General features: G+C 42.8%; 1 protein-coding gene across 1 annotated transcript in view; it reads right to left on the bottom strand.

Moving 5' to 3' along the window:
- The window catches only part of aff2 (AF4/FMR2 family, member 2), a 208,992-nt gene that overhangs the window by 36,751 nt on the left and 145,941 nt on the right, over positions 1-26,300 (bottom strand). Inside the window, exons 11-15 of the mRNA XM_085473161.1 lie at positions 15,978-16,095; positions 10,874-10,979; positions 10,596-10,746; positions 10,231-10,446; positions 5,618-5,822 (exon numbers count right to left, since the gene is read on the bottom strand). Of these exons, the coding sequence (XP_085329287.1) occupies positions 5,618-5,822; positions 10,231-10,446; positions 10,596-10,746; positions 10,874-10,979; positions 15,978-16,095 (796 nt within the window). The remainder of the gene's footprint in view (positions 1-5,617; positions 5,823-10,230; positions 10,447-10,595; positions 10,747-10,873; positions 10,980-15,977; positions 16,096-26,300) is intronic.

The raw sequence follows: 26,300 nt of genomic DNA, 5'->3' as shown, positions 1-26,300 counted from the left end.
GGATTGCTTCTGGTAAAGCAGGAATTTTTCCTGAGCTTCCTGGGAGCCGTGTCCTGACCACCTTCACTTAGCGGTCCTCAGACTTGACCAGAGAGAAAACTTCTCAATGTCCCAAATTTCACACGGAATAATGTGTTTGATGAGCACAGTTCTCAGCCAAAGAGATTTGATAGGAGCACGTCGTCGTTCTCTTCATCTTTGTGCACAGTTAATTTGTCTTCCAGGGTGAGGCGCAGAACTTTTTTTTTTCTTTTTTTTAGCTGTGCAAACACAATATTCACTTCCTACCACACTACTTACATGATTTGGCACCCTGCGACTTTTTTCACTTCCCCCAAAATGAAAAATCAGATTGAAGCATCACCATTTTGACATAGTGAAGGAGCTCCAACACTCATTGTGGAGGCATTACCAGCAAGGGACAGAACGGCTCTTCCGGGGAGCGATGTATATAAAGTGGTCTGGAAGATGAACATCATGAAGCTTTATGTTTCTAGAGTCGTGACTCACATAGCAGATCATTGAGTGTCCACTAAAGAAATATCCTCTTTGATGGTAACAGTGATATTCAGTCTTGATAGCATTATCATTAATTCTTTTAAGTTTTTAAAATATGTGGCTTCATATTCAAGTGCATCTAAAATCCATGAAGAATAGGAAGAAATTGTTCAGAAAAGCTTTACTGTCTTACTGTTTTTCTCACAGACTGTATATAAAAGATGGACATAGCCTCCTGAAGCTGCATTAGTACATCAGCTACATAGTCTGCTATTATTAATTTAATGGTGATAATTTACAAAACAAACATGTTGTATTTAGCATGACCTGACACTAGCATGGACGTGGATGCTTCCTTACTGTTGCCTGTAGACTCTGTTTATCTACTAGCAGGAGCATCATTGTAATTTCAGTTTGGTTAAATGGATTTTAGTTACATGATGCTGATGTTACCTGAATAAACATTAGTATTAGTAGATATTAGACTTAGTATTTTCTCCTTTCTTTAATCCTTGGAATCATACAGTACACGATGACACAATAATGTGAAATTTTGATTTAAATTGGGGAAATCCAGAAATCATCAAAGTCATTAGCTTACACTCTGTAAGCAGTCTACATTTGAAATGGAAATAATGTGAAAGGACAGAATAACTTCCAATTAAATTTTAATAGTTTTTCTCCTGTTTTCTTACCTAAATATGAGTGTGTAATATTCTGTTTTTACAGATGGATAAAGAAAAACAGTGACTGGTTAACCTGGCTCCTTTACTCTGTCTGTGGATCTCAGCCTCAGCTTAGTTTATATCTCCTACAGACCAAACTCTTTGCAAACAGGTCACATCTACACAGTTTATGCCTGAAGCTGCACCGCAGGGCACAGTCGTTTTAACCAAATTTTACTTAAACAGGTTAAAATGGTTAATTTGTTGTGGGCTGTCTTCTGTTGTAGTTAGTATTTACAGCAGCAGACATGCCGAACTATTCCATGTTTTTGGATAACAAAGGTGAAGGATATGGGCTTTGGCCTTATTGTAGGTTTGATTAGTGTTTTTGTTCTTTAGATTATTTTTTAACAATAGGAAAATAAATGTATATATAAATATATACGAGCGAAAACTGGCTTCTAGCTGTTTGTGTATCATCAGTTTAACTTTCTGACAAGCCTTCTTTCTTCTTCTGTAAATAAGGTGTGTCAGCTGGCAGACGCAGCCACAATCCACTCAGTTTATTTTCATTTTTAGTGCTGTGTAGCTACACCTGCATCGCTGCCCTTGTCTTGTTCCCAATCAAAATTGACCCTGTGATGTTGAATGCTTAATTTTAGACATGTACTGATCAATTATCCTCAACTGAAACAAAGGCGAGCGAGGAGCAGCGATGTGTGTGCAACAGCAACACGAGAAAGCAACTACAGAGGCAGATGCAGAGAAGAAAACACCACTAATGTTCCCAGTCGTCAGTATAAACCCACTCGCTTGGCAGACGCAGCCCTCTGGAATCTTTCCAATGCGTGTTGCCATCTGCAAAATCCATTCTCAGTAAATGCCATGTAGTGTTTTGCTGAAATAGAAAAAAGGGGGAAACTGTCCCTTGCACAGAGCTTATTTGCACTGCCGGCAAAAGCTTTTCCTTTCTTGAACAAAACTCCTCTGGCCTGTTTTCTCCATAGTTCACCTCTCCTCACTGTTGACATTAGCCATCTTGCCAGCTGCTCTGCGCAACTAAAACAGGCAGAAGATCAAATGTTGCAACAGCACTTACGGCACCGATTGCACACGTTAGCGTTCATCTCCATTCTCAGGTAATTTAAGAAAGGTTATATCTCTTTAGTAAAACAAGGACATTTTCACCTGCGTACACTTGACAGGAGAGGCACATCTGTATGTATACCATGAAATATAACGACAGCCCGTTGGATTTAATTATATACTGTAGCATCGTTAGCTTTGATCTGTGTGCGTACAAGAGAGCCAAAATCTCAGACTTCAGACCGAAATGCTCACGTGTAGATTTTTATTAAACTTTTGGATCCGTTAGATGTGAATGAGACAGTATAACCCAAATATAATCATTTCAGGCACACAGCTGTGGCTGTGAGCACAGCAGCATCACACAACTGCTGTGGAAGTGTAACAGTAACCAGTATTAGGGCCCCATTAAAAAAGAAATATTATTGCTCATTTTGAGAATAAAGTTGACTTCATTCTTTAAATAATATTTCAAGTTTAATCTCAAAATTTTGACCTTATTCTCAAAATGAACAGTGATATATATTTTTCATAATGCTTCGTCGTATTAATTCACCTGTAAATAAATGACATTGAAAACTTTGAACTTACAAGGTAAAATATTTACATGTAGCTACACTGGGACAAGTCGGTAAGAGTCAGCTTTCTCAGGAAACAAAGAAAGAATTATACTGTAAGTAAATGTATGTAGTGTTTAGGTCATTTTAAGGAATTGTGTAAGGAAGTTTAAGTAGTGGAGGACTGATTTTAGAGCATCACTTCATGTGTTTTACAGCAAAGATGACACAAATGATAGTGTAAGTAGAGAAAATCAAAACTGGCCGGCATGTGTGACCTTGTAATGGAGGAACCAAGTCTAACTTAATTTATCGACTTTTATTTATAATCAAAAACAATATTGAACACAACAGAATTAGCAACAAATCAAATAAAGATATAAAGATGCAAAAAAATAAAGAGCTAAAAATGTAAGCTTCCACAGTACGACCGCTGTCCCAAAAAATAATTTACGATGTAAGATGTTTGTTTTTCCAAATATGACCACTGCACACTGCTTAAACTTACATTATATATATTTTTGTGTTGCTTTATTTCTATAAAATATATGAAGTTATGCAATTCTTAAAATTACTTACGCATTACTTAAAATTACCTTCAGAAAACTTGAATTTACTTACAATATAATTCTATCCTATTCTAGTGTATCTACCTTTAAGTGTTTATAGGTAAATATAATGATCTAATTTCAGGTAAAATACATTGAAAGTCCATTTAATTACAGGGGACCCGTTAGTCGTGGACGCCATTATTAAGTGTTACCATGAAAAGTTGTGTATATGTGGGGCAACCAATCAGAAAACAGCAAGGCTGTAAAGGGCTTGCTTCCGACAGTTGGTAAATTGAGAGGATTCACTAACGTCTGGCCTAAAATAAACGATGGTTATTCTGAAATAAGAATATTAGGTCCCCTTTCAGTTCATGCTCAGTACTGTGGGTAAATCTTTGCAGTGGGATATGTGGAAAAGTATTCGAACTTTTATGTTGTTTCCCTGAAGTTGATGAAAACAAAAGAGAACATGATGATAATTAGGCATTAAGTAATTAGTTGTTAAATAAATTCTAAGTACTGTGTGAGCGAATTAAAGTTTGGAGCTCTGAGGGGCTGTCGGGGCGCCTGTAGCTCCGGCTGCTGACGCAGAGGTGGCAGTTGTCAGAGTCGGGCACGTCATGCTGCCGGGTCACTTCTTCAAGTCTTCTCTGTGGGCTGTAACAGCTGAGCTGCTGTTTGCTGGTTACTGCAGTTTTCCTCAGTGTAATCTTGTTGTAACATCGCTGACAGCTGCTAACGTGTTAGTTGCTAATTTGTCAGCAGATGAGTTTTACGAGAACAATTTCCACAACCTGACAGCAGAACAATGGAGGGGAAATTTGTTCTCAAAGCAAAACAAGTAATGACGAAAGACAGCAGCATCACAGAGATCAGCCAACATGAAAACATCTGAAAAGGAAATCATCAGCGTTATTTGTTTACACGTTTTCTAGGGCTTCTTATTACTGTTCAGCCTCACTGCAGCGTTAAAGTTACATTAGGTCAACATTTTTATGATTTCCTTTTAGCATTTTGAATGTTTGTTGCTGTTTAACCATTTAAATCCTCCCGTTCTTCCACTTGAGTTAAAAACACTCTGTTACAATGTAACACTACCACCAACGTCATTAGGTACCCCCTGCTAGTACCGGGTTGGACGCCCCTTTTGCCCTAATTCTTTAAGGAATCACACAGTTGCTGTAGATCTACAGTGAGCTCACTGTCATGAAGAAAGCGGTTTGAGCTTTTGTGATATTGAACATTATCCTGCTGCATGCAGTCATCAGCAGATGGGTGCACTGTGGTCATAAAGAGATGCTCAGGGAGGCTAACCTGTCGCTGGCGTCACACAGATGTTTTTCTAAAACCCTTTGCTAAACTGAAAGAATTCCCACGCTTCCTGAAAGCAGCGTCTCTGTGCTTTTCAGTGATATTTGGGTCGCTGCAGCCCTGCTAAGGTTGCAGCTGTTGGTACCCAATGTGTGCCAAGAAAATATCCTCCACACCACTGCATCACCAGCAGCCTGAACTGTTGACGAGACATCCTGACCATCCACCATCTATCTGAGTGAGTCTGTGCAAATGATATCCTTAGTTTGCTGTTTTTAGCTGAAGGAAATGGCATCATGTGTGGTCTTCTGCTGCTGCGAGGTTTGCAGTGTTGTGCTGCGGTGTCAGGGATGCTCTTCTACATTCATATGTTGTAACGAGCAGTTATTTGAGTTACTGTTGTCCTCGATATTTTCTAAATCCTTTTTGAGACCATTCTCTGAAATCTCAGTAGATCAGCAGAAACACTCAGCCAAGCAGCCCATCTGGCACCAACAACCATGCATTTCAAAGTCACTTTAATCACCTTTCTTCTCCAATCTGATGCTCACTTTGATCATGTATAGAGCATGTTTGCCTAATTTCACTGAGTTGCTGCCCAGTGAGCAGTTCAACAGATGTACCTAACAAAGTGTTCATCTTGTGGTGTTTTAATATAAATATGTAGCATTACGTGTATGTATTTAAGAAAAACTGATTTCCCTTTTCCATTAATGAGCATACAATAGCTGTATATATTCATATATATTCACACACAGCTGAGACTGGATTACAAACAGGAACCTTTCAGGGAAGGAACCACGAGTCAGTACATTTGTTGTAGAGTTGCATAAAGCGATAAGTATAGGGTACAGTCTGATACATCTGTACTTGGTGTTCAGCCCTATTCCAAATGTCTGCAACCTTCCTGCAGTACACACACACACACACACACACATCTAAAACTAACCTGGTTTACACTGACAGCAGGTACTGGCAGTGGGGTTTGCTGTAGCGCTGCTGGTGGAGTGGCTGTGTTAGTGTTTGAGTTGGTAGCACTGCGAGGTTCTTTCCTTGGGGCTGTTTTCCCACCGGGAGGTTTACTACGCGGCCTCGGGGGGTTCTGATGCTCCAGGGAGGGGGGAGGCAACAGGTCCTTCTCCCTCGCTGCAGGGCTAATGGGAGAAACAATAAGAGGAAGGCTCACTACTGGAACTAGATTCACCCTTGAGCAAGGCAGTGAAGCCCAAGCTACATGATAAACAATAGAAGGTAATGCTTGCCATTGCTTGGTCTTGTGACAGCATGAAATAATTGAAAACAGCATGCATTCAGTCAAACTTGGACGTAGGAAGCTTAAAATGGAACGAAGAAAAGGAAGAGGTGATTGAGGGAGAGGAAAATGAAAAACAGGAAAAACAATCAATGTTATTTTTTTTCCTAATTAGGCCAACGTCAAGCTGCGCACAGAGTCTGACATGGCTTCTACTCAGTCTCAGCACTGTTCAGCTCAGAGGGAGTGACAGTCTTCAGTGGCCATGTGCCAGACAGCTCAGTGATCCACGGGAACCTCTGTTAGCTCTAAGCTGCAGTGTGAAGCAGGTGGTAAAGTTCCTAACAGTAATTGTAATAGTTTAGTCAATAGCAAGCACTGTATCAGTTATAGAGCCAGTTACACATCAGAATATAGGCTGCTGTGGATTTTTATCTCAAACTGTCGGGCTTATGTTGAAATGATGAAAGTGCACCAGTGTCTTCTTCATGTGCTGCTTTACAGAGACAGCTAAGATGGAAATATCTGGCTCAATTTTATTGATTAAAAGAGATATCACTATAGTCAGATGCACACAAACCCTGCCCTTGTACATTATGGCACAGCCCACATAGTAACAAAGTGTAGTGTAGAATGTGCTCAGCTCGAGTAGGTCAATACGGCTTAAGACAGTTTTTGCTTTTTAGGTAACTGGCTCTCAGAGGAGCTCGAGACATTCACCTGGGAGATGAAAATAAGACTTTTGTAGCTCTAGCTTAAAATTTATATATATACACACACACATATATATATATATATATATATATATATATATATATATGTATATATATATATATATATATATGTATATATATATATATATATATATATACATATAAAAAAAAAAAAACACCCAGCACGCCCCTGCGGGCGGTTTATCCTTCAAGCTCGGGTCCTCTACCAGAGGCCTGGGAGCTTGAGGGTCCTGCGCAGTATCTTAGCTGTTCCCAGGACTGCGCTCTTCTGGACAGAGATCTCCGATGTTGTTCCCGGGATCTGCTGGAGCCACTCGCCTAGCTTGGGAGTCACCGCACCTAGTGCTCCGATTACCACGGGGACCACCGTAACCTTCACCCTCCACATCCTCTCGAGCTCTTCTCTGAGCCCTTGGTATTTCTCCAGCTTCTCGTGTTCCTTCTTCCTGATATTGCTGTCATTCGGAACCGCTACATCGATCACTACGGCCGTCTGCTTCTGTTTGTCTACCACCACTATGTCCGGTTGGTTATCCACCACCATTTTGTCCGTCTGTATCTGGAAGTCCCACAGGATCTTAGCTCGGTCATTCTCCACCACCCTTGGGGGCATCTCCCATTTTGACCTCGGGACTTCCAGGTTATACTCGGCACAGATGTTCCTGTACACTATGCCGGCCACTTGGTTATGGCGTTCCATGTATGCCTTGCCTGCTAGCATCTTGCACCCTGCTGTTATGTGCTGGATTGTCTCTGGGGCATCTTTACACAGCCTGCACCTGGGGTCTTGCCTGGTGTGATAGACCCCAGCCTCTATGGATCTTGTGCTCAGAGCTTGTTCTTGTGCTGCCATGATTAGTGCTTCTGTGCTGTCTTTCAGTCCAGCTTTGTCCAGCCACTGGTAGGATTTCTGGATATCAGCCACCTCCTCTATCTGCCGGTGGTACATACCGTGCAGGGGCCTGTCCTTCCATGATGGTTCCTCGTCTCCCTCCTCTTTCTTGGGTTTCTGCTGCCTGAGGTATTCACTGAGCACTCGGTCAGTTGGGGCCATCTTCCCAATGTATTCTTGGATGTTCCTTGTCTCATCCTGGACTGTGGTGCTGACACTCACCAGTCCCCGGCCCCCTTCCTTCCGCTTAGCGTACAGCCTCAGGGTGCTGGACTTGGGGTGAAACCCTCCATGCATGGTAAGGAGCTTTCTTGTCTTTATGTCAGTGGCTTCTATCTCCTCCTTTGGCCAGCCTATTACCCCAGCAGGGTACCTGATCACGGGCAGGGCGTACGTATTGATGGCCCGGATCTTGTTCTTACCATTCAGCTGACTCCTCAGGACTTGCCTGACCCTCTGCAGGTACTTGGTGGTTGCAGCTTTTCTAGCGGCCTCTTCATGGTTCCCATTCGCCTGCGGGATCCCCAGGTACTTGTAACTGTCCTCTATGTCTGCAATGTTGCCTTCTGGTAGTTCAATCCCCTCAGTTCTGACTACCTTCCCTCTCTTTGTTACCATCCGACTACACTTCTCCAGTCCGAACGACATTCCAATGTCATTGCTGTATAGCCTGGTAGTGTGGATCAGTGAATCGATGTCTCGTTCACTCTTGGCATACAGCTTGATGTCATCCATGTACAGGAGGTGGCTGACAACTGCTCCGTTCCGTAGTCGGTATCCGTAGCCAGCCTTGTTAATGATCTCACTGAGGGGGTTCAGGCCTATGCAGAACAGCAGTGGGGACAGAGCATCTCCTTGGTAGATCCCGCACTTGATGGTGACTTGTGCTATGGGCTTGGAGTTGGCCTCTAGTGTTGTACGCCACATCCCCATTGAGTTCCTGATGAAGGCTCTTAGGGTCCCATTGATCTTGTACAATTCTAGGCATTCCAGTATCCAGCTGTGGGGCATTGAGTCATAGGCCTTCTTGTAATCAATCCAGGCAGTGCACAGGTTGGTCAGTCTGGTCTTGCAGTCTCGGCTGACTGTTCTGTCTACCAGTAGCTGGTGTTTTGCGCCTCTGGTATTCTTGCCAATTCCTTTCTGTGTCCCGCTCATGTATTGACCCATGTGCCTGTTCATCTTAGCCGATATGATGCCTGACAGGAGCTTCCATGTAGTACTGAGGCAGGTTATTGGTCGGTAGTTGGAGGGGACCGGTCCCTTCTTGGGGTCCTTGGGGATCAGGACCGTCCGACCTTCGGTTAGCCATTCCGGGTGTCTCTCGTTAACTAGCAGCTGGTTCATTTGTGCTGCCAGGCGCTCGTGGAGTGCAGTCAGCTTCTTTAGCCAGTAGGCGTGAACCATGTCGGGCCCTGGTGCTGTCCAACTCTTCATACTGGAGACCCTTTCTTGGATATCTGCCACTGTGATGGTTACTGGACCCTGTTCAGGGAGGTCGCTGTGGTCTGCCCTCAGATCCACTAGCCACTGAGCATTGCCGTTGTGGGTTGCGTCCTTCTCCCATATGCCCTTCCAGTATTGCTCCGTCTCCAGCCTTGGTGGTGCTGTTCTCTTATTGTTCCCTTGCCACTGAGAGTACACTTTTGCTGGTTCTGTGGAGAACAGCTGGTTTATCTGAGGGCAGGGATAGCTCAGTAGGTAGAGTAGTTGCCCCATGATCGGAAGGTCGGGGGTTCGATTCCCCTTAACAGCTACCCTGAGGTACCCCTGAGCAAGGTACCGTCCCTACACACTGCTCCCCGGGCGCCCAATGGCTGCCCACTGCTTCACTGAGTGAATGGGTTAAATGCAGAAAGGAATTTCCCTACGGGGCTCAATAAAGTACAATAAAGTACACACTTTCTTCTTCTTCTTCTTCTTATTCTCCTGCCTTCTATCTCTCTGGTGTACCTCCTCAAGCGGCTGGCCAAGGCTGTGAGTCTTTGCTTGGCAGTTTCCAAGGCCTCAGGTATGGACAGCTTGCTGTATTTCTTATGCACCTTCTTTGTCGCACCTTTCTGCAACTCCGTTAGTTGGCTAACCTCCCTCCGTGCTACTTTGATCTTGTCCTCTAGCCTCCTTCTCCATGGAGGGTACTGCCCCTTGTGGCTGTTCAACAATACGGCAGCAGTGATCAGTGAGATGCTTGGCTACAAGTTGAACAGCCACAATATATATACATATATATATATATATATATATATATATACATATATATATATATATATATATATATATATATATATATATATATATATATATATATATATATATATATATATATATGTACACTATGACTTCAAAAAATTATATCCATGTCCACTACAGTATATCACAACAGATGTGACAGATGTGAGCATGCCAGCTGAACTCAGTGGTTATATATTATATTACATTATTATATATATTATATTCAGCCATTAGAGGGAATATATGCTATGGTGAGGATTTTACAGCACTATATTTATCTTATATGAATCTGTCCTGCCAGTGTTACATATCTATTTTGAAGAACTACTTTTCTGTGTCTACAATGAAAAAACGTTGTTAACAACAACAAACAATTACTACTCCAACAAAGCTTCTACTATATTAGAAGTAAAACACAAGCAAACACAATCATCATTTCCTTTATTTCTTACCTGTGCTGGTTTGCTCTGTTCCATGTCTGGTTCTGATTATCCTCCACGCTGTTTGACCTCTCTGTCCGTCTGGGCTGTTTCTTCCCTGTGGTGTTCCTCCTTGGGGTTGTGACCTCGGGCCCCGACAACAGGCCCAGCGACAGCCTCATCTTAGACCTCTGGCCCTCCCCCGAGGCCTTCTGACTCAGCTTGGCCTTTGCCTTCTCTCTGCCCGGGCTGAAGAAAACAAAACACATTTTTTTCATATATAGATGGTTAAGACACATTTTTGCCAGCTGCAACGTACAATTAGTCTTTCATTCAGTCTTTCATTCAGCAGATGCTATTTTGAAGAGCTACTTTAGCAATATTCTAAACAAACCTACCAGAAAGCTGCCCTCGTGTCCTTGTGCTCCACTGTAGGTGCAGCTGGAACAGGCGTACTGCTCGATCCACAGGGCTTAGTTTTGGCAGCCGTACCCACTCCCGGTGCCTCATTGCCTGGGGAGAATGTCTCTGGACCCTGGTTGATGGAGCCTAAGCAGTGGACCATTTGACTAGAATAGGTAATTGTAACCTAACCAAGATATGTTTATCTAGGCTATTTAGCACATCCTGCAGTTCTTCGTGGACAGAATGGCTTTAACCTTCCATGTCTACCAACCTGTGCCATGATGTTCTTGTTGTGGGGGAACCAGGGGTTTGGTCTGAGCTTGGACCTTATTCAACCAGCTGTCCAGCTGCCACTTGTTGGTTGACGGAGGCTCGGGCTAATAGGAGGAAAAAGACAACTTTTTATTTTGTTTGTGCTGTGATTTTTTTACTGCTTTGTCTCTTTACATCAGTTTCTTCCAGTGTGTTTCACGGCACACGCCTATAAACCCAAGCAGCGTCGAGGCATTGAAATAATGCGATAAATATTGTCGTAATTTGTTTTTTCTGCAGATGGAGTTTTATGACTTTCAGAGCACTGACAAGACAGAGTGGGGAGAGTTCATTTAATTTACAGACAGTAAGATTTACAGTAAAGTGAGAAGCTGTGAATCGGGAGAATAGCAGTGAAAGGGGATCTGCCTCTTATAAAATGAAAATAAAATTGGAGAGATTTGTCAGAGCTGAAGATATTCACAGCCTCAGTGTTTGTATTGGTGCGTTGTTGACAGTACTGTGTAAAAATCTCGAGTGACCCCTCATTTCTTTATCTTTATATAAAAGGAGCCTAGCTTTCTATCTTACCACTTTTAAATTAATCTTAAGGAATAATTCTCCAAGTTTTCTGAGAACGGCTTGTTCACTCAGTTCCGTCCTTACACTGGAGAGTCGCAGATTTAAGCCCTGTGGGAGTGTCCCCCCAAGAGGGACAATGGACCCCCTATTGATCCTCTACCTAACCACACAACGGCAGAGTCAAACAAAACCAAAGGTGGGGGAGTGTGTTTCATGGTAAACAGAAAGTGTTGTGATGCCAGGAGCATTTCTACTCTCTCCAGCGGCTGCTCGCCACATCTGGAGTTCCTGAGCATTAAGTGCCGCCCTTTCTATCTGCCCCGTGAGTTCAACTCGGTCATCGCCACGGCGGTCTACATCCCACCCCAAGCGGACACAGGTATGGCTTTGTCCGAATTACATGATGTGCTGAGCTCGCTTCAAAACAAGGACCCGTGCGCAGCCCTCATTGTAGCAGGAGACTTTAACAAAGCAAACCTCAGACAAGTCATGCCAAACTTTTACCAGCATGTCTTGTGTCCAACGAGAGGGGATCGAATTTTGGATCACTGCTACACGCCATACAAGCAGGGCTACAAAGCGGTCTCACACCCGGCTTTTGGGAAGTCTGACCACAACGCCATCTTCCTCATCACCCAGTATAAACAAAGCATACGGAGGGAAGACGTGACCACGAGGGAGGTAAAACGGTGGACTGCCCAATCAGAAGCTACGCTACAGGACGCATTCAACGACGTAGACTGGGACATGTTCAGAGCATGCGCAGTCGACATCAACGAGTTTACGGAAGTAGCAGTATGCTTCGTCAATATGCTAGTGGAGGAGATTATCCCCACTGCGAGAGTCACCACATTCCCAAACCAGAAACCGTGGATGGACAGATCGATCCGCACTGCAGTAAACGCCAGGACCGCCCCCTACAACGCGGGTCTCGCCACTGGCGATATGAGCGCCTACAAAGCGGCCTCATACGGCGTGCGGTGAGAGATGCCAAACGCCGGTACCGGGAACGTGTGGAGTCCCACTTCCACCAGGGCGACACACGGAGTATGTGGCACGGACTACGCACCATTACAGACTACAAAGCCAGGGACATTGCGCTGATCAACGCTGACTCTGCATTCACCAACGAGCTGAATCAGTTCTACGCCCGTTTCGAGGTTAGCCAGGCGGCTAATGCTATCTACCGCCTGACTACCGAGGACAGTGACGTCATCAGCGAGAGACCGGTGACCAGCATCGCGGAGCATGACGTCCGAGTGACTTTGAGGAGAGTGAACACAAGGAAAGCGGCGGGGCCAGACGGCATCACCGGCCATCTGCTGCGCTGCTGTGCTGACCAGCTAGCAGGTGTGTTCACTTACATCTTCAACGAGTCCCTGGCGAAGTCTGTGGTCCCCACATGCTTCAGAAGATCCACCATCATCCCTGTGCCCAAGAACAGCAAACCCTCATCCCTGAACGATTACCGGCCAGTTGCACTGACCTCGGTAGTAATGAAGGTGTTTGAGAGGCTGCTGAAGAACATCATCTCCTCCTCCATCCCAGACACCACAGATCCGCTGCAGTTCGCCTACAGATCCAACAGATCCACCACTCTCAGCCACGTGGACAAGAAACAGGGTAACTATGTGCGAATGCTGTTTGTTGATTACAGTTCAGCGTTTAACACAATAGTGCCCTGCAGACTGTTCACAAAGCTGAGGGATCTGGGACTTAACAGCCGTCTGTGTGCATGGGTGTTGGACTTCCTCACTGGCAGAACTCAGGTGGTGAGGGTGGGCAGGTGCTTCTCCAACAGCATCACCATCAACACAGGAGCACTTCAGGGATGTGTCCTCTCGCCACTGCTCTACTCCCTCTACACTTCAGACTGTGTGGCCACCCATGGCTCCAACACCATTGTGAAGTTTGCTGACGACACAGTGGTGTTGGGTGCTATCTCCAACAACGATGAGGCGGCCTACATGGATGAAGTGAAGAATCTGGCATCGTGGTGCCAGGACAATCACCTCCAGCTGAACGTCAGCAAGACCAAGGAGCTGTTGGTGGACTTCAGAAGGAGTCAGCACAGAGACTACAAGCCCATTATCATCAATGGAGCTCCAGTGGAGAGGGTGCAGTCCTTCAAGTATCTTGGTGTCCACATCTCCTCAGACCTGACATGGGCTGCCCACATTCAGGTCCAGACCAAAAAGGCTAGGCAGCGCCTGTATCACCTACGACAACTGAGGAAGTTCAGGGTCTCTCCAAAGATCCTCAGGATTTTCTATACAGGCGCTGTGGAGAGCATCCTCACACAGAACATGACATCGTGGTTTGGGAACAGCTGTGTGAAGGACCAAAAAGCTCTCCAGAGAGTGATCCGTACAGCAGAACGCTGCTGCAGGATTGCTCTCCCCCCGCTTCAGGACACCTACACCAGGAGATGCCGGACTAGAGCAGCGCAGATACTGAAGGACCCGTCCCATCCTGGCAACAAACTGTTCCAACTTCTGCAATCTGGTAGAAGGTTCCGCATCTTCCAGGCAAGGACAGAGAGACTCAAGAGGAGCTTCTATCCCCAAGCCATCCGTGCCCTAAACACACACACCCGCCCGCTCACATCATCTATAATTGACTGAGACAGGACTCTCTTCCAGACACTCTAAACCAAGGCACAATGTACATTTCAATTCCTTTAATTTTAAATATGTTTATATTGTCTATCCTGTAAAATAGTCAGATGTCTATCCATATTAATGTACAGAATTCACCTGCTTGCTGCTACTACTGCACATTCACCCAATGTATATACTATATATATATTTATATATATATAGTATATATAATTTTTTTTTGCACGTGTCAAGGAGCGTGTCAGGCTACATTTCACTGTGTGTTATACTTGTATAACTATGCATGTGACAAATAATAAAGAACCTTGAACCTTGAACCTTGAACAAGCCAAGGTGTGAAGACGGGTGTAGGTCACAATCAGCCAAGATTTCAGGTGAACTCATTGTGAAACCTAGCCTATCATGTGATTTGTGAGGTCGGATGGCGCTCATATCAACTGACTTTAGGGATGGGTACCGGTGTCCGGTGCCATGATGGCACCGGTTCTGACATAAACGGTAGTAACCAGACCGAAAAGCAGCGCACATTTCGGTGCTTTATTTCGGTGCTTTTTTTTTCCTGAGCTGTGATACACTTTAGATTCTAGCCAATCATTTTACGTTTCCGAGGATAGTAGGCGGGGCCAGGTACGTACGTACGTTCTGTTAAAGCAGAGCTACAGATTAAAAATGCCCAAGGCGAAGCGGTTAAAAGTCTGGCTGTACTTCATAGCAAAAGATGCAAACTCAGCAGCCTGCAACAAGTGCTTTAAGCTGATACTGTGATACTGTCAAAGGAGGTAACACCTCAAATCCGATGAAACACCTGGCGACGCATAGCGTTTTTTTTAAAAGCCCAGAAATGCGCCGTATTTGATAGCTTGCTGCGAGACCTCACACCGAGCACATCTACTGCGGGTGGGTTGCCTGTTATGCAACATCCCCCAAAAACACTAAGAGGAGAGTCCTGGCCCCTAGCCCTGCCAGTGTAGCAGAAATGATGACGGATGATGATGGCAGCAGCAGCCGTTCTTCTCTGCGTGAGTAGGCTAACCACGTTATTACATTAATGCATGTAAGGTGAACTAGCAAACATCATCATAGCTACATGCTGCTGTCTTCTTGTTTGATGGCAGATACTCCCTTCACCCTGGCTAAAAAGGCTAAAATGACCAAAGAAAAAGTGGAAAACAGTTAAACATGAGAGGTTTAGGACAAAGTTTGTGTTTTTTCCATTGTTTAAGCACTGCTTCCAGCAAAGAGTGATACCATATATGCCCCATAGCTGCAGAAAAGGCTAACATTGTTATATTTTTACAAAAAACAGCTGAACATGAGAGGTTTTTGGACCAATTTTGTGTTCTCCATTCTTTAAGCACCGGTTTGAGCACCGTTTGAGCACCGGCACCGTTTCAAAAGTACCGATTTGGCACCGGTATCGGATAAAACCTAAACGATACCCATCCCTAACTGACTTACAGACTTTTTTAACCTATTAGAACTACAAACTCTGCTTTTGCCTTAGGTACTGTATTTCCATTTATTTTTGCATGTTTCAATAAATCCCAGGACCATTCCTAGAAAAATCTAAAGAATCGAAGGGTGGCTCAAGACTTTAACACATTACTGCATGTGATACAGAAAAAAACTGGCTAAATGAGATCTAACAGCTGAGAAAAAGGATCACCTTTCATGACTCTTCATTTATTTTACAATACATTAAACATAAGGGAATATAATATTTACTTATTTGTATTTAACCATTTTAACAATGGTTAGCATTTTCTCCCAATAAATTGTGTGTTTACCCAGTTGGTACCCACTGTGTGCACACAGTTACCAGGAAATCTGCATAAATACACACAAGCACACACACACACACACACACACACACACACACACACACACACACACACACACACACAGATCGAGTTGTCATCCTACCTCTGGAGTGTTTGTGCGGGAGGCCTGATTATACTCGCTGTCACTGGAGCTGCTCTCAGACTCGTCGGTGTCAGACTCTGAGCTGCTTTCTGATTCACTGCTGCTCCCTGATGCACCACTAAAAAAGAAAGACAGACAGAATGGGGGGTAGATGGGGTGTGTGTGTGGGGGGGGGATCAACATGTCACAATGGAACAAAACAAAATCAGTTTCACTGGATGCTGAGAAAGCACAGCGACGGACACTGTCACCGCTAATGAGGTTACACCAAAAAGTTTCAGCACAAAGTTTCACACTTTGCGGGATGACACGGATGTCCACTCGCTGCTTTGCTTTTTGCTTTTGTTATGACTGTCAGCACTGCCTGTCAGAAACAAAGGTTTACACTTTCAGAACATTAGATGGTCTTTATCCAGATGATACTTAATCTTCAATCATCCATAAATTTAGGACAGGAAATGATCTTTTTAAAGAATCATGGCTTAAACATCTGCATGTCCTCTTCCTTTCTCTCTAAACAACATGACATCCACTATAAAAGACTTTAAAATTCTGGCATGACCTCTCATTCGCCAGCTCAAGTCAATTATGTCTTTTATTGATTTCAAATGTTGCACAGCCAAGAGGACTCTATCACCAAAGTCACCTCTCTGCTGGCTTGAACTCAAATCTTTTTGTCTGTTTAAATCCAACTTTCAAACTCAGGAAGTAAATTGCCCTTAAGTGGACATGAATTTGAACAAGCACATTAAAAACGTATCAGAAGTGCCCTTCTTATATAAATATACTTTAATTTATGCACGACATGTGTGGGTGCAAACATCCTTTGTTCACTGCTACTGGATGAAGCCCTACAGTGTTTACTGACTCATCCTGCCACTTAGTCTCAATCAGTGTCAGGGCTGTTTGAAGTACCTGCTGGGTCGTGACTTTCACTCTTGCTTGTACTGCTTCTCTGGCTTTAGTGTCAAGACTGTAGCTCTCTATCAGTCTGGTTCGAATGAGATGAGCCAACGTGTTTGTTGCGTTAAAGCGATGAGCGGGGTTCTAGATGACTATTATTTATATTTTGAATATGTGCGATGTTCATGTAAAATAAAGAGGAAGAAAAATGCATTTTACCTCGAAAAGCAAATGGTTTGTTCATTAGTCTAACAGGGGTGTTCTGTTGGATGTTTTTATTTTATTTTATATTATTTATTGGCATTTTGCTTTTTTTGGATAGAGACAGCAAAGAGGGGAGAGAGAGGGGGAAGACATGTAGCAAAGGCCTGTGGGTTAGACCAGCGGTCCCCAACCTTTTTTGCACCACGGACCTGTTTATGCCCGACAATATTTTCACGGACCGGACTTTAAGGTGTCGTGGAAAAATACAACAAAATAAAACTAGTACCGGTACTGAAAAATAGAAGAGTTATTCATAACACACATGAAAAGACCCAGGAAAACCGAGTTAACGATAAAAACGATAACAAAATAACGCTGAAAACCGATAAAAACCCTGAAAACCATACATTTCACACCTGAGCCTCAACTCTCGCGGCCCGGTACCAAACGACTCACGGACCGGTACCGGTCCGATGCCCGGGGGTTGGGGACCGCTGGGTTAGACTATAACCCGGACCGCTGCTCTCTGGCCTCGTGGGATGTGAGCTTAATCAGCACCCAACAACGGTTCTCATTTAAATAAAAGCAGAGGTAGTTGACTTTCCATGTTTCGATTGCCTGGATAGCCATTTAATTCATCAATCAGTGGTATTCTTACCTCAGGTTTGAGAAAAGTTTGACTTTGAGGGTCTTGTCCCAAAATCCCTGATGCTAAAGCAGCGGCCCCCCAACCTTTTTTGCGCCACAGACCGGTTTATGTCCGACAATATTTTCACACACCGACCTTTAAGGTGTTGCGGATAAATACAACAAAATAAAACCAGTACTGGTACCAAAAAAAAGATTTATTCATAACACACGGGAAAAGACCCAGGGAAACCGAGTTAACGATAAAAACCAATAAAACCCATAAAGTTCACACCCGAGCCTCAAGTCTTGTGGCCCAAACGACCACGGTCCGTGCCGTGGGGCTTGGGGACATCTACTCCAAATGATGGCTATGATAACTTACCAGCAGTTTTGGCGGGAAATTTGAATGATTTACATTTTATCCCTTTTTCCAGTTTATATTTGCCTTTGTGTGTGTATGTATGCAACATTCAAATAATCTGCAATATCGTTACATTATCAGTGTTTTATTACAAATTCTGGGCTTGCCTCCATTTTTAAAATGAATAAATAAATCTCCGTGTCACCACAACCCCTACCCAAGTACAACGTATGACAATTTAATTTCATCGCTTTATACTCAAAATGAAGAAAAAGACACAAAAGAAGGTGTAAATATCAACACCTTCTTTTGTGTCCAGATCGCCCAATCTATCTTCCTCAGCCTCCTATTGGAATCCCGGACGAGCCCCCAATTGTAAATATCAACACTTCACCGAGTTCTTTGGATTTCTCAGAGGCATCCGATGGAAGACAAAACACTGCTCAGTAGACCATTTAACACTTTATTACTTCTAAAAGGGAGATGCGTCCTGCATGACACGCTGCCGTGGATCTCAAAATGGTGGTGTGCCCCTAACAGTTTTATTATAGAAGTTCTCTCATTCTAGTCTAAACAACACTGTCTCAGTAACTTTCCACTAGAGATGATCCCATTCATTCAATGGTCATTCAGTTTTTAACCAATGTGTTTCATTCTTTAATCAAGGGTGTCAAATTAAATCACACTAAGAGCCACAGAAGGAAATAAGAATCACATAAAGAGACATACATATACAGATTATTGACACACTTTAATTTAATTGAACATATATGTCCAATATAGCTACTTTTACATACAATTTATTGTCCTCAGCGTCTCCATAGGGAATTCACAGCTACCTGGTTCAAACACCTGATGTCAGCTAATGATCGTATGTGGCATTTAATAAAAACTCATATATCCTGATGGAACTGGGGAGAAATGAGTGTGAGGTAAAGTAGTTTTTGTGTAAGACAGAATCTTTTCTCAGGCTCCGTCGTTATTGGTGGATTAATAGATGGTGTCGTTGAACGTTCTTTCTCCCTGCTATCCCTGTTTAGCCCAAACATGGGAACAAAACACAAATCTTCACAACTTTCAAGACCAAACTATTTGTCCACCTCTCATTTGTGTCATCAGGGAGGAGTTAACAAGACCTGGATGAACTATGATCTCAGCCTATCATCAGAGTAACTGGAAAACTGAGCTCAGGAAGCGGCTCTGAGATCCTTCAGGACGTTTAAACTAATCCCTGTTTTCTCTTCACTTCAAAAACATTTCACACACTTTTTTGAACAAAAGATAATAATCAGAGGAGTCGACTGCTTTATGACTGATTTGCTAAAAAATTACGCACCTATCAGTGGGTAAAAAAAAGCCTAGCTACTAATCAATGCATAAACACAGCATTTTGAACCTGTCTCATCTTCTCTGGTGCTTCGGCTGGCCTTGTGTTCATCCATCCTTCCACAGAGCTTTAAATGGCCTCCTGGAGGCAACACGCCCGCTCGTCCCAACTTAAGAATACACACAAATACACTCGTGTGCGCACACAGTTTTTTTGCAATTATGTGTAGTTCCCTTTGTGTATGTGAGAGTGTGCACGTAATTTCAGTTCAAGGCTGCCATCACAGCAGGCACCAATCTGTGTGAGCAGTCAAGCAGCAAATCCATCAACTGTTCCTCGGGCAACACACACACACACACACAGTGACAGAGACTGTATGAATGCAGTCTCTGTCCTGTTTTTCTTCTATCATTACTCATCTATTCTCTGTCTTCCCTCTCTTTCAGTTTCAATTAAATTAAATTAATAAATAGCAAACCGGTTGAAACAATATTGGCAAAGCACTGTGTTAAACCCTCGTATACATGTTTGTGTGCGCCCCTATGCATACCCTACATCGTGCAGTCTCTGCCAGTTGTGTGTTTGGAAGACATACGAAGGCACCCTCGGAAAGTATTTTTAAGAAACGCAGGAAAGCTTCATGTATGTGTGTTGGTTTTCTTTGCCTGGCTGGTGAATCAGCATCACAGTAACACAGGAAATGAGTCAGTGATATGATTCCCAATTATTTCTCTCTCTCTTTTTTTCCTGTAACAGGGGACTTTGATTTTCTTCATGTGCTGTGATGGTTATGTATATACTGCTTAATGTCAGTGCTGCTTAAATGTCATTAGGTAACCTTTCCTATGCCTGGGGGAAATTTATTGATGAGGCCAAATGCATCCAGATGAGAAGCGGATGTATTAATTCAGCTTCTGTTAACCCCTGGGAGGCGCCATGATACACTACAAACAAACTGACATGCTGACGCCCTAAAGCTGATATAGTGAATATATGTCATCTGAACACATCGAGCAGAACGAGGGAAACTTCATTCAAGAATTCTGAGTCATAGTTCTGATTATTTAACAGATTTAAGTAAAATATTAATGCGACTTTTATTTTTTTATTTTTACTTGATTCTTGAGGAAGGCAGGACAAAGACGATATCCAGTTCATGACAACAATGAGAAGGGCTACTCAACATGATAACTGAGTCAGCGCTGGCTGATCGGTGTCTCGGCACAGGCGAGTGGACCGGATTGAGTCTGCTAGGCCTTACCCGCTACTTTGATATACAGCGCCCCCTCGTTTATCGCGAGAGTTATGTTCTAAAAATAATCCACGGTTGGTGAAATCAGTAGTCAGCTTTATTTTTTACAATGATTATAATTATATTAATGTTTCCAGACTACAGTTGTAGTGCTTTTCCCCACTAATTTATTTTTCATATTTGCAGTACCTATGAAAAATAACTTCTGTTTCTAGTTTCTTAATACTGCTTTTTACTGTTCACTGTCAATCTGATTAAAACAAATAATGGATTATATCCTCAGACAATGATCTTTTAAACACTTGTTGCTCCTTCAGTTCTCTTTAGTCAGAATCTGAGATGTTATACAGCTTGGCCCAATATCACTGTTTAAAGTCTAGTATGTGTTTATGTTGGAGTGGTGAGTGTTGTGTCCGTCAGATACCTGATAAGGAAATGGGAGGCAATGTGACGAATGTTGTGAACATTAACTGAGAAACTGCATTTCTGGATTGTTTCAGCATGAAACTGAAAACAAGGACTGTCAGGTTTTTTAGTGACGATCCTGCTTATGCTCAGATTAATGAAGAAATGAGTTGAGATGCCAGACAGATGGTAACAGCAGACATAACCTGGACTTCAGTCTAAGCCGACGTTTTTATGTCCCTTACTGCCTTTAAAGATCTTTTGATGTGTAACCAAAGAGAACCAAGTGTGTTTGAGTCAGCAGCAGATCTCTCTTGCAGAGGAGGCTCATTAATATTATTGATTCAAGTCCAAAAGACCCAGACTGTGGCGCGACTACAGTATGCCACTCTTTCTTTTCCATCTAACAAATGAATAACTTTTGGACAAATGAGGCTTAAATCAGTGCTACAAGAGGACGTTACCTGATGCATCTCTTCAAGAGAATTATTAAGTAGTTATCATTTAGTTTACATAAAGGTCCAAAAGCAAACTGATTGTCCACTACTGTGCAAAAAGATCTGGCAAAGTTCAAAGTTCACCCCCAAATATCCCAAAATATGACACTGGACTTGACGTGACCCTGATGGCAGGCAGAAGTCTTTTGGTCAGCAGTTTTTTCTTAAGCCGGATTACAATCTGCTTCTGTTGTTGCTCCAGGAAAAACTGGAGCTTGCTTTCATATAAAGCACCGTCTTATTTAATGAGTGTCTACTTTCTAACTCTCCTCGGTGGGCAGCTAGCCCACAGTGCCGATAAGACATCTGGCAAGAAATCAAGGTGAGAACAAACATCAGCTGAGCATCTGCTGCATCGAAGTAGGCTGCACTTGTTTGTCATTAGTGCTGGAAAGACTTGTACGAGTGCCGGGCTCCCTCTGCAGAACTGTTTAAGTGGACCTGGGTGATGTTAGTTTTTTAAATTATTCATTGTGTTGCTATCAGACGTTTGCAACATAAAATGTCTTTTTTCACACCACAATAGAAACATTATGGGCAAACGGTGCAAAGGGCATTTAATGCATCCGATGGGAGGCTTTTTTGTTTCAGCTCGTCATTCGTCAAAAGACAAAAACTGCCCGACACGAGTTTACGTTTCCCGCTCTGATGTGTTTCGTTTTTGTTTAAAGAGCGCCGAGTGAAGTTAAAGGAGGAGGGTGAGCGTCTTTTACTCTCAATGGGATTTTCAGTTGAGTGCTCTCTAGCCTATTTTATTCTGGCAACATAAACAGTATGTGTTGAAGGAAGGAGATGAAAGGAGATGAGTATGCGTGTGAAAGCATTACATCTGGCTTGCTTTCCTCCTCTTTCCTCAGGAATCAGCCATCAAGCCGTCAGAAATAAATTAATGCCGCCGTTGTTGCCAAATTAAAATGCGGCGCCAGCTGGTGCAGACTGACGGAGCAGCTTTTAAGTGGACGTCTCGTGTACATGCCTCAGATGTTTAGCTCAAGTTAAGACATACAAACTTCATCTAGGAGTGCATTAGTGTGTCTGAGCCGATGACTTGATGGACACTGAGTTACTAGTTTTTCCAAACACATTCCCCTTGTTGTCAGTTAGAAACGGTGAAACATATGTCACTTATCTCTGAGTGAGCTTGAGATATTAGCTCTTATTTCATTATTAAATCCCTATTGTTGATATCCTGTCTCCCATAATATCTTATATTACCTCGTTCATGTATTTATAATCACTCAGCTCAGTCTGTGTTATAAGGCTGTATATAAAGGAAGTGACAGGACATATGTTTCCTGTATACAAACTACCCGAAAGACAATTTCCTCTTCAGTGCTTCCAATTAGTGTTTCTGTCCTTGTTTATGTCGTAAGCATCAAACCTGTTTGCTTATTTAGGACAAAGAGGCTTCGCTCTGGGTTTTTTCCTGTGTATTCCTGTGTCAACGTTGCATAAGTAACACAGATAAGACTTACAAAATAGCCTTTGTCAGATCTTCAGGCTCCAGCAGAAGCTTCGGTGTCTGTTTATTTGTGTGATAAAATCACAGGCACAACAGGGGAAATGAAAGCCTTACAGCCTTGACAAAGTGATCCGTTGGTTTGATATGTCCAGTGGGCCTCACAAGATCCACACGACACCCACATATTTAAAGGCTGCAGCCTTTTAAATAGTGACTCAACAAAGTATTCGTGGTTGGAACTATCAACAGGGTCAAGGGGGAGAGCTCGGTAGAAGTAATTCCTGGTTTTTGGAGGTTTTGTTTTCTTCATCATACCAGTGAGACGTGTGGAAAATGTGTGTGTGGGTCACAGTCCTGTGCTACAGCAAGCTGCAACGCTGCACATAATGCTGGTCCTTCAGCAGAGTCGGGAGGTAACAAAGTAACTGTACTGAAGTAGAGCTTTCAGTTCTGTACTTTACCTGAGTAGTTTTTTTACTTTTACTCCCTGAATGTTCAAACAAATGTCTGTACTTTGTACTCCTTACATTTTCAAAACAGGCTCGTTACTTTTGGTTTAACGCTTTGAGGGGTTTTTATTTCACATCACGGCGGGTTTCAAACATCAAAGTGATTTGAGCCCAAACTGAAACACATGAAATGCATTTATTACCAGGAGATGTGGCACAAAAAGACATGAAAGATGCAAAAAACGAACAAACCCCAAAACCCTGTGTGGCATAGTTGAAGGGGTTAAATTGGGTGTTTTTATTTATTAATTTCTTGGCACAACACCCGAAAAACTGCAGGTGTCTGTAAGTTGCGGTACTTCAGCCTCTATCCATACAGAAGACGAGCGAGCAGAAAGGGAGTTACATTTTTTTAAGTGTCAGGTGATTTCAAATGTAACCTTTCTATCAGTTCAACAAACAACTGAAGGTCCAGCTGCTGTATTTCACAGAAAAGGAAGAGAACTGACTTCACTCAGAGATGGAGAAAGATAAGAAAGGCAGGAGAGGAAGAACAGAGGGTAGATTTAATAGTAAGGACGCTGTTTGATGAACTGGAAATGTAAAGTACATGTGGCATTATGGGTTTTTTTCATATTGAGAAATGTGCTACAAACCAAACTGAGGTTGTTATTTAAGGTTGCATGAAAATCCTCTGCAGTTCAGTGCAGGACAAACAGGTTAGTTTGCTGCACTGTGATGGATTTAAAGTAAAGAACAGTGTGACTGGTGCACAGCGGCCGTGGTTTCATGGGCAGAGTTTGGTTACATTGAGGGGAGCAGAGATTCATATGATTTTAAGCTGAGGATGCTGAGATCCACTGACCGAATTCTACCTTCATACCAACTTCATACTGTCTAATACAAAGCCAGCATAGACCGTGTAGTGTCAGTGTCGAGGATGAAAATCAGCTCATGAAACTTCTGTTAAAATCAGGTAAATCCACAAAGAGCAGTAAACCTCAGAGCAGCAGCAGGTCAGCTGATCACAGCCTGAGCTATAAAAATCTGCTGGAGCTCTGAACAGAAATGATCATGAGCTGTGATTCTTTCCCACACAATGAGCCACTACTACTGATTTCTAGGATTCCTCCACCTGCTGAATCTACTTGAACCTCTTCCCTACACATGTTTTCTATTTCGAGGCAAAGTCACCCTCAGAAAATAAACATGTTTTTTTCCTTCTTTTTCTCTTTCCTGATTCCAGCTGAGTAACTTTATTATTCCCATCTACTAATTTTATTTTATTGTTAAATGAATGCAGCACAAGGTTCAGCCTGCTTTGCATAAAAATAGGTGATAGAAAATCAGCTACTTTTACTTTTTTACTCTGAGTACATTTCAGAGCCGGTACTTTTTCACTTTTACTGGAGTAAAGAAGTTGAATGAGTACTTCAACTTTTACTGGAGTATTTTTAACACTAGTATCTGTATTTCTACTCAAGTACAGAATATCTGTCTTTTAGTGTCATGATGCCTCATTGTTTGTGGGTCCAGCTTGACCACAAAAACACAGCAGTGGTTACAGAGTGTGTTTACACAGCCACACACATCTGGTAGTCTGAGTGCATGAGGAGGTGTGTACACTGTGAAAGGGCCTTTTTAAAAAACTTAAGTCATTGTCTCCTCCTAAACTTGAACTATACTGTTTTTTAGCTAAATCTGACTAGACATGTATGATTGTTATTATAGTTCAACCTCAGGTTTTGTTTAATTGCTTTATGACTCATCATGATTTGAAGCAGCCCCTTTCAAAAACAAGCTTAAGATTACTTTTGCATTCAGGTTGATTTGTGCTTAAATTAAGAATACTTTAGTTAAAATAGTGACATGTTCTCACTCCCAAAGCGTAACATTTTACACCAGGTGACAAAACGTCAGTATATTACGCTTCCGGGCACCCAGCACGTCCCTATATTACCAGATCGGAAAATGAGGAAACATGAGTTTGGAATAAATCTACACATGTACGTTCGTTTTACTTAATTTGCTTTGGAAAACACTATCTAACGTCATTAGAGTGCTGGTTAAGGTTAGGGATAAGGTTACAGGGTTAGGGATACATGGCTGGAACGTGTATGACCGCAGGAGCATCATTTTTGCTGGATTTCATCCACAACCCAGCACGTAGCATATGAATGCTGAAGGTCACCTTTCGCGTTCCTCAGGAACGCCTCCGGACGTGACAAATCGTCACTATATTGTTGTGAGAACAGGCTGAAAGTCTATATCTATATCAAACTCTGCACGCTGTCTGTAATGCCCCTCCCTGACCCTGGTTCAGCTGAAATTTTCTTCCTGACAAAAAGGGAGTTCTTCCTTCCCACTATCACTAATTCCTGGGGTTTTCTCTATTATTGTATCAATATAAAGCAGCTGGAGGCAACTGTTGTTTGATTCTGTGCTTTAACTGAATAGATGTGCGGTCCTATGGAAAACAAAGTCGACCCTTACAGCTTCCATAGAAGTTAAGACTAGGGATGGGTATCGTTTAGGTTTTATCCGATACCGGTGCCAAACCGGTACTTTTGAAACGGTGCCGGTGCTTAAACGGTGCTCGAACCGGTGCTTAAAGAATGGAGAACACAAAATTGGTCCAAAAACCTCTCATGTTCAGCTGTTTTTTTGTAAAAGGATAACAATGTTAGCCTTTTCTGCAGCTATAGGACATATATGGCATCACTCTTGGCTGGAAGCAGTGCTTAAACAATGGAAAAAACACAAACTTTGTCCAAAAACCTCTCATGTTTAACTGTTTTCCACTTTTTCTTTGGTCATTTTAGCCTTTTTGGCC

The sequence above is a fragment of the Copadichromis virginalis genome, linkage group LG2, assembly GCF_057382275.1.
Source record: "Copadichromis virginalis isolate Kocher_CV1m ecotype Utaka linkage group LG2, C_Virginalis_male_GT1.1, whole genome shotgun sequence".
NCBI lineage: Eukaryota > Metazoa > Chordata > Actinopteri > Cichliformes > Cichlidae > Copadichromis > Copadichromis virginalis.
This window is presented reverse-complemented; position numbering and strand designations above follow the sequence as displayed.